This window comes from Colletotrichum graminicola, assembly GCF_000149035.1.
Source record: "Colletotrichum graminicola M1.001 genomic scaffold supercont1.21, whole genome shotgun sequence".
Taxonomy (NCBI): Eukaryota; Fungi; Ascomycota; class Sordariomycetes; order Glomerellales; family Glomerellaceae; genus Colletotrichum; species Colletotrichum graminicola.
Genome location: NW_007361025.1, coordinates 615,386 through 624,529, shown reverse-complemented (window position 1 = coordinate 624,529; position 9,144 = coordinate 615,386). Strand labels below are relative to the sequence as shown.

Here is a 9,144-nt window from a genome sequence, read left to right as displayed (position 1 = left end):
AGGAACTGTTTCTGTTCCTGGGACACGAACAGTGACCACCGATAGCATATTCGCTGTCCATCTCACTTCACTTGTGGCTGTTTAGGTTTTGTTGGGTTTGAGGTACAAATGGAGGCCGAGTGCGGCTGCACAGGGGGTCTTATACTTGTCCTGACTTGTCTCAGCTTGCGCGGCCAACGCATATCCCGTGAATGCCATGACCTTGTTGGGAGCATCTGGGCGTGCGTAGTGGGGCTCCTCCTCGTGGCCTCACGCCGCCAGGTGAGCGGGAGTCCTCGTTGCGTTATGTTCAGGAATCCAAAGCTCGGGCTAAGGTGGTCCAGCCGTGGTCTCCATGTTGGGGTTGCATCCATATTCCGCAGGGCCCTGAACGGAGCGTTAAAGATTATCTTCCTCCCTGCGTAGTTTTTAAAAGTGACAACGTATCAATCTCTGTTATTTCGTGGTCTTTTACAGTGCCTTATCTTGGCCTAGGCGCCTTATAGTCGTCACACTTAGAGAAGAAGATACCGTGACGCGGTCTTCGGCGGTAGACGACGCCAGTACTCAGGCGTCTTCACGTTCAATAGAATGCCCTACCCACTCAAGATGGCAAAGAGAAAGTCACCCATCCGCCCGCTGAGGCATGTCATCGTTGAGAAATACTGACTAGTGGTACAGCAGGGCCAACGCTAACGGCACAAGACGAATCAGAAGATGCCTCGATCCTCCGCAACGATGCCGACAATGGCCACTTCCGAGGCCTGCCCGCCAGACGAAAGCCGCGTATGAAGGTACTGATGAGGGTGTTTTCGAGATGGGCCATCACTATGGTCATCATCGTCTCGATTTACGCCGTCATCTTGGTCTACTCGAACAAGGCGGTCATGGACCAGACGACCAAGCGTCAGTACAACGCCCTCATCACCGGTCTCTCGATTGCGCTGGGTCTGGCGGTGGCCAGCAGTCTGAACCATATGGTTGCCGAATTGCGGTGGTGGATATTGAGCCGCCGGTACAGATCGAAGCGCAAGGTTGAGCTGATTCTGCAGGCCGACAACCTGAAACATACCATCATGTTGGCAGCCAGATCGAAGCGTTGGTCGATTCATCTTGCAGCCTTGGGCTGGCTAATACTGACAATCGTACGGCATTCTTATGTCTCCTCTTCTCGAAGGCATCAGCTCACCGATATGTTAGGGCTCCCAAGTCGGCCTCGCCGCCATTGGTCTATGCTACGCAACGGACACGGCCGACAGGCAAGCGTTGTTAGTACCTGGGAACGTCTCAATCGCAAACATGAACACGATAGAGACATCCAAACTTGTAAAGTCGAGTTCCAAGGAGCTGGGTGCCAAGCAGTACACTGCAAACAGGTCAGTACTTATGAAAAGAACTCATCACTGCACCGCCATTGCTGATCTGAAGAGTGTAGCTATGGCACACTTTCACTGGCTTATGATGTAGACACACTCGAGAAGGCTTCCTCGGCTCAAGCCATCTTTGTGCCGAGCGATCCTTTGATGTTTTGCTCAGAAAGCCTCTGCAAATACGTGTTTTACGAGACATCACAGCTGTCCATCACAGACAAGAACATCAACCCCGTCACCGTCGCCACAGACCGTAGCATCAACTCTACCTCCATATGCGCCGCGTGGCCCATAACGAGCGGCGGGAACGGGACGAGTCCCAACATCACTATTGCGCTCGCAAACAACGGCCGCTTCGTATTCAATCTCCCCGTGCAAGGAGGTACCGACCAGACGACCTTCATGACTAATACCGGGTCCAACTGCGGTCCAGGATGCGCCGTGGTTGCTGCCTTCGAAGCATCAGACACCTCTCCGTGGTACTACTCTTGCAACGTGACGGTCGGACAGGTCGCCAACGCCACGCGTCCGGAACACCAAGTCGGCTCGAACCTGACGGCGTTGGCTGCCGCGGCTATCGCGCTCCAGGGGTACGCTGCCTCCTCCCTGGCCACCGACGACAATTTCCAGTACCAGATATATCCTGCGGAATCCATCTTCGGCACGCCAATCAACGGCACGACGGAATCGATGCAAAAACTGCTTTCAAGATTCGCCATTGGGGTGATCGCCGTCGCAGCAGAGACCAACGACAAGTACGTCGTGGAAGGGACCATGCCCCTGAAAGGCACCAAGCTCAACGTCTCACACTGGAACTTGATCAACATGATTCTGATCCTCACCGCAACGCTCCAGTTGTCACTCGGTATCTCTGCTGCGCTGGTTGCCAACCGGGTGGTGGTGCCTGATGGGGGTGCAGTTGAGATGGCGCAGGTAATGAGGACGATGGCGATTCGGGATCGAACAGCGGTCAGTGACGCGAGTGAGAAGGGCCCGACTGGGGGGCCCAAAGCGACTTCATTGTGGATATACAGGGATCATTTGGTATCGGACGACAGGGTGTACGATTTGCACATGGAGGAACAACGAATCCACCCCAGGAGCGAGCATGGCATGATTGAGATGAATCCTCAACGGCCAAATACTGGTTCTACCAGTCGTGGGTCGACGCCACCAAAACAGTAGTTGACATTTTGCTACATGTGGTGAGTGGAAAGGTATGGCCGTTTCTCAAACTTCTCAAAACAGTAAAACTATCGATGCCTTTCGTACTCCCTTGTGCTGATGGGCATGGACAAACGGCTATGCCGGTCAAATCCACATTGAATGGGGGGTCTGCGTGAACGCATATAGGGGCAGTGGCAAGATTCCTAAGGATCTAGCTCGTCCCTCTGGTATATCTTGAATTTCGACCACACGATGGAGCATAGGATATTTCTTTGTTGCTTCCATCCCTTCACGTCGTCACTCAAATGGAGAGCTCAAGTGGAGCATCAAACGTAGGTAGCAAGAGAAAACGTTCCTGTGCGTGGCGAAACCTCAGGAGACCAGACATCAAAGGGTCACGGAGCGGACGAATACCGTATGAGAACCACCTATGAGGAAATTTACGGAAGTATGAAAGATTCAAGGTAGTGGGGGGAGCATTGGCAACAATGGCTCTAGAAGATAGGAAATTGAAAATGGATATCCTCAAATGAGGAGGACTGTATATTAGCCCCGCCCTGCTGGCTACCTTCTGGGCGTGATAGATTACAAGACTTGACTGGAGCCTCTTTATGTTTGGGTGCAATGAAGTCCTGGCTTTACCTCACTGCAATCTTCGGCGGAAACCAGTGCCATCAGATATAGAAAAGTGTAGGTCTCAGAATACCTCAAGACTACATTGCACATGCATTCTGTCCATAGTTGCAAAAGTGTGTAACCTCATGATTAAACGGCCAACGTCGGCCCAAGCCGGTTGTGCTCGGGTTTGGGCCGGAGAGTATGACCTTTCACTAGGTTCCGATCCCAGAGTCAATGGCCATGCACGGCACGGAGCAGGCCAACAAGGAAAAGTTCAAAAATGAGCCATTTTCACATTGCGTTACGTCCTAAAACTATGTTTTGTGGATACGAATCCTCAATACGCTGGCCGCCTAACCTCTGGAAGACATATGTGAACTTTGAGATGGGCCGATCGTGGCCGGTCATATCACATCCTGGAAAGTAGAATGTAGGCCAGAAGCAACATCCTCGCGCTTTTCCCTGCTGAAAGAGCCCTCATTGGGCAAACTTGCTGATCAGACCGAAAGATCAGACCACTGCGGTCGTCTCACATCGACATCGAGGTTGTCAATCGTGTGCGACTTGTCCGAAAGCTACCCGCTATGAATGAGAAATGACGAAGATTGGTGGAGTCTGAATACTAGAATCCAGGCCGAGATGCATGATTGGCTTCATCCAAGTGAGGGGGTTATGCAGAGCTATAAGCTATCGGGAAGTTACCCCTCCCAACGCCAGATATTTGAACGAGCCATTTCCCAATACAAACAATCGCACGAAGCTTACTTCTCACTGTACTCTGACTATCTTGTTTTCGGGATCCATCAACTACCTAATATCCAAACAACCAGACCTGGTACGGCGCTCGCGTCAAAGAGCCATGGCATCTATCGCAATGGAAACATCTACAGATCGAGGTAAAGTAGTAGAGGAACGCATCCGGGTGTTCGACTCATCTGCTGCGCCCCGAAATTCATCCAAACCTTCTCGATATCTCGATCGATCGAGAGGGGACACTGGGTCGGAAGGGGGGGCACAGCAGGGAGTTGTTCTGAGAAATACCGGCGAACTTGATCTGGATAATACCAGCGAAAGGACATGCTTCTTTGGCCCCCCCACCCCTTGCATGAGTGACCAAGGGCCGTGATGTACTAACATGTGCAGCACCACGCTTGATCTGTCAAAATGTCGACTGATAAGATCACCTTCCTCACCAACTGGTAGGATTGCTCGCGTGATGACCGTTGCCGACGTAATCTGACACTGAACCAGGCACGCTACGCCATACCACGCTCCGCTCTACCTTGCTCAGGCCAAGGGGTACTTCAAGGAAGAGGGCATCAAGGTCGCTCTGCTTGAGCCCAATGACCCCAGCGTACGGCAACTCTGGCAATACTCTCATTGTCTCGGTCGCTAATCCCTCAATAGGATGTTACCGAGATCATTGGCACCGGCAAGGTCGATCTCGGCTTCAAAGCCATGATCCACACCCTCGCCGTGAGTCTCTCTAGTTTGTTCCTACTTAGCTCCGTGCTGACGTTACTCTCAGGCCAAGGCCCGCAACTTCCCTGTTCTCTCTGTCGGCAGCCTCCTCGACGAGCCCTTTACGGGCGTCGTCTATCTCAAAGACTCGGGCATCACCACCGACTTTCGCTCCCTGAAGGGAAAGCGGATCGGCTACGTGGGCGAGTTTGGTAAGATCCAGATCGACGAGCTGACGTCTCACTACGGCATGACGCCCGACGAGTACACGGCCGTACGCTGCGGCATGAACGTCTCCAAGGCGATAATCGAAGGCACCATAGACGCCGGCATCGGCCTGGAGAACGTGCAGATGGTTGAGCTCGAGGAGTGGCTCGCCGGCCAGGGCCGCCCCAAGACGGACGTGCAGATGCTCCGCATCGACGAGCTCGCCGAGCTCGGGTGCTGCTGCTTCTGCACCATCCTGTACATCGGCAACGAGTCCTTCATCGCCGAGAACCCGGACAAGGTCCGCAAGTTCATGAAGGCCGTCAAGAAGGCCACCGACTACGTGCTGGAGCAGCCCGAGGAGGCCTGGAAGGAGTACGTCGGCTTCAAGCCCGTCATGGGCTCGGACCTGAACCGCAAGATCTTTGAGCGCAGCTTCGCCTACTTCTCGCACGACCTGAAGAACGTCGAGCGCGACTGGGCCAAGGTCACCAAGTACGGCAAGAGGCTGGGCGTCCTGGACGAGAGCTTCAAGCCGAACTACACCAACGAGTTCCTCGACTGGGCCCTCGACGAGGACTCTCCGGACCCTACCGGCGACCAGAAGAGGATGGTCGAGCTGCAGAACGAGGTTTCCTGCAAGGGCGGCTTCCGTCGCCTGAAGCTGCAGTCCGCCGTCAAGGCCTAGGATAAGGACTAGGAGACTCTGCAAGAATCGCGGATTATGTTGGTCTGAGAGAGGGCTTCACTCATTTTTGCCTCGCATGACCTCTTTACCCCGGGAATTGTCGGTCACTTATGATAGAGTTGAGTCGGTCAACGTCTTTTTGGATACAATACAAACCATTCCCGGGCGCACATGCAGCATCTGAAACCTCGGTGAGCCATGGTTGAAGTTACTCGCCAGCCCCATCATGTCGGTCAACGATATCCAGCGCTGGGCTTCTCGTGATGATTCGAGTGTACGAAGACGAATCCGGTGAGCGGCTTGTGCGAATGCCTTGTTCTGAGACTCTTCAAGGCGCTAAAAATAAAGATAGAAATCAATAACGGTTGCAGTTATTGGAATCAACGTTTACACGCAAGCGCATTCATTGTCTTACCCAGGTTTATTCCAAGTGTGACAAATCATGATAGTCGAAACCATTGCTTGGCAACCCCCAACCCAACCAATTCTGGTCTTCGCGGATGACTGCACGGCTGCGTACTACAAAGCAGCTATCCGTGTCGTGTTTGTCGCGACGCGCGTGTGTGTACGGTAGGTATGTATGTATGTATGTCGGCTTTGATCAACTGACGGCTTCTCGATGGCGAATGGAATCGCCAAGCTCTTATCAAAGCTGGGCCACAACCTTGATTTTCCATGGCACCCGTCTTAGCCGTCAACTTAGTAACACAGTGTGTCATCGAGCCACATGGGAGCATCGTCACTGGATTGGCCGCACCTAAAAAAAAAAACGCACGTTTGACCGGTCTCACAGCTCATGGGGATTCTTTCAAAAGTCCCGATAACGACCGCGGCCAAGCCATGGTTAATCGCAATAAACATGCCGGTGACAGCGGTGCAATCATATCCCAACATCCCAACATCCCCCAACACATCCCGGCTCCAGTACGGACACCCCTCTCCTCTCCTCTCCTCGCCGTCCGATAACATCATGCTTCTTTCTGCCATCGCAGAACGTTTGGGCTTGTGCCAGCTTGATGAGGAGCAAGCAATATTGGTTGGCTACACAAAGAAGTGAGACATGAAGATCGCATATCGGGCCATTTCTCGGCGGCGGCTGGCGCGGGGCGAATCAGCTCATCCAGGGCCCCTGGAATGGCTGCCCTCCTAGATGCCATACCCCTGATGGGAAATGGTTCGCCTTCGACACCCGCAGACCCGCAAGCTCATGCTTAAATCTAAGTTGATATGACCCAATCACTGGGCCTCGTCGGTTATATGTGGTGTTGATATTGGGGCCTGCTGGGCCTCCCAGACGCATTTGCCTCCATCACCTCCCTTTGTTTGCTTCCTCTCGACAGTGAGCCTCTCCAATTCGATTCGTTCTCAGTGCTTCGAGGTTTCCTTGCCCCAGGCTTGGATCCGCATACCTATTGCCGTGTCAGGGACGTGCGGACAAGGTTCCCGGACGGGATCAGCGCTCTCCCCCCCCCATGCAACGTGTTCCCTCCTCACCACATCACAGACCTGGCCTGGTAGTAAGTAAGGTAGGTTGCCAAGGCGGTGTCTCTTAAGGTATCGCAAACCCGGACCAACGCATCAATGCCTCCTCGTGCTAGGCCGCGCTCTATTGGTTTGCTTCCAACTCCAAGATGTGTGTTCCCTTCCCAGTCCCCTGACCTGGGGGTGGAGATTGTGCGTCACGGCTTGAGGTTCCCTCACTGGTTGGCTCTCGGCACTTGTCGTCTTGTGTTCCTTTAATTCAAACCGGTCAAGGGGACCCACGATACGCTGCTCCAACGAGAGCGTCGGACACGTCTTGTACTGTCGAGCCACCGTGGAATGCATCTACCCTCCTGCCCGAATGGGTAATACTGGAGACCGATATACTCGAGAGTGGGAAGAAGCAACGGTTCCAAAACTCTTGCATCATTTTCTTGCAATTTGATCATGCAGATTGAAGATAGAAGTGAGTATAAGACCGGCCTGTTTGCAGCGTCCTGGATGCCTCGTTCATCACACAGCTAACCACTAGACAGCAACGATCTCAGTCATTCTTTTCAACACCAAGGCGCTCGCTATCTAAAGGAGCCTGTTCACTCTTTCGAGCACATCGGTTTTTTGTCATAATCACAGTCAAGATGCACGCCGCAACGCTTCTCGCCCTCTTGCCCCTCGCGGCCGTTGCCGCCCCCTCCAAGCGTGCCCAGCCCGCCCCCCTCATCAAGCCCCGCGGCTCGACCCTCGTCGCCGACAAGTACATTGTCCGTCTCAAGAACGAGGCCAAGACGGGAGCCCTGCAGAGCCTCATGAGCACCTTCTCGGCCGACGCTGACCACGTCTATAACTTTGGTAACGCCCTCCGCGGCTTCTCGTCGACCCTGAACGCCACCGAGATCGAGAAGCTCCAGAACAGCCCCGACGTCGACTTCATCGAGCAGGACGCCATTGTGACAATCAAGGCCACGCAGCGGAACGCTCCATGGGGCCTTGCCAGAATCTCGAGCCCCGAACCCCGGTCCACCACATACAGCTACGACGAGAGCGCTGGAGAGGGCACCTGTGCGTACATTGTCGATACCGGCATCGACATCGACCACCCTGTAAGTCTACGACTCCCTCACCGCCCCTTCGGGCCATTGAACTATGCCTCTGACATTGCCCCGACAGGAATTCGAGGGCCGCGCAAGCTTCCTCGCCAACTTTGCCGACGAATCCAACGTCGACGGCCAGGGCCACGGCACACATGTCGCGGGCACGGTGGGCTCGGCGACGTACGGGGTGGCCAAGAAGACGACGCTCTTCGCCGTCAAGGTGCTCGACTCCAACGGCGAGGGCACCAACTCGGGCGTCATCGCCGGCATGGACTTCGTCGCCGCCGACGCGGCGGGCCAGAAGGGCTGCACCAAGGGCGTCGTCGTCAACATGTCGCTCGGCGGGCAGAGCTCCGAGGTCGTGAACCAGGCGGCCGCCGCCATCGTCAAGGCCGGACACTTCTTGGCCGTCGCGGCGGGCAACGAGGCCGCCGACGCCTCGACCTCGTCGCCCGCGAGCGAGGAAAGCGCCTGCACCGTCGGCGCGACCGACATTGACGACGCGCTGGCCGAGTACTCCAACTTTGGCACCAGCGTCGACATTCTCGCCCCCGGAACCGACATCAAGAGCACATGGCCTGGCGACAGCACCGTAAGACAACTCCGGAACCCCCTCCCCCCGGTCGCTCGCTCCTTTGTTTGTAAGAGAGAACGCTGACGTGAAGCCGTTTACAGAACACCATCTCTGGCACTTCCATGGCCAGCCCCCACGTCGCCGGCCTTGCCGCCTACTTCCTCGGCCTCGGCTCCGCGCCTTCGAACCCCGTCGAGCTGTGCAACTACATCGCCGAGATCGCCCTCGACGGCGTCGTCGGCCAGGTGCCCCGCAGCACCGCCAACAAGCTCGCCAACAACGGCTTCGCCGGAAACGGCACCGCCAAGCGCACGGATGGTCCCGTTATTAGCAGGAAGCTGAACAAGAAGTTCTCCATCCGCGCATAAATAAACAAAGCGGGCGGGGGACGGAACGTGGGAAGATCTTCTCAGGTCGTTCCCTGGTAGAACTGGGTAGAACTGGGTGGTACAGTCCAATGGGTATGATGACGCGGTATGAGGTTCTTCCGAAGACTTCAGCATATGA

The 9,144-nt window shown here is 54.9% G+C and overlaps 3 protein-coding genes across 3 annotated transcripts; all 3 read left to right on the top strand.

Moving 5' to 3' along the window:
* Positions 1–767: 767 nt before the first annotated feature.
* Positions 768–2,534, top strand: GLRG_06042 (uncharacterized protein; the record flags this gene model as incomplete). The annotated part of the gene is made up of 3 exons (XM_008096727.1): positions 768–1,124; positions 1,180–1,355; positions 1,415–2,534. 3 exons carry the CDS (start codon positions 768–770, stop codon positions 2,532–2,534), a joined length of 1,653 nt encoding a protein of 550 aa, XP_008094918.1.
* A 1,764-nt stretch (positions 2,535–4,298) lies between these two features.
* GLRG_06041 (uncharacterized protein) lies at positions 4,299–5,490 on the top strand (the record flags this gene model as incomplete). Its single annotated transcript, XM_008096726.1, has 4 exons — positions 4,299–4,333; positions 4,386–4,488; positions 4,542–4,610; positions 4,663–5,490. 4 exons carry the CDS (start codon positions 4,299–4,301, stop codon positions 5,488–5,490), a joined length of 1,035 nt encoding a protein of 344 aa, XP_008094917.1.
* Positions 5,491–7,610: 2,120 nt separating this feature from the next.
* On the top strand, positions 7,611–9,005 carry GLRG_06040 (subtilase; the record flags this gene model as incomplete). The annotated part of the gene is made up of 3 exons (XM_008096725.1): positions 7,611–8,072; positions 8,140–8,655; positions 8,739–9,005. The coding sequence occupies 3 exons, from the start codon at positions 7,611–7,613 to the stop codon at positions 9,003–9,005; spliced, it is 1,245 nt and encodes a 414-aa protein (XP_008094916.1).
* Between the last annotated feature and the right edge of the window lie 139 nt (positions 9,006–9,144).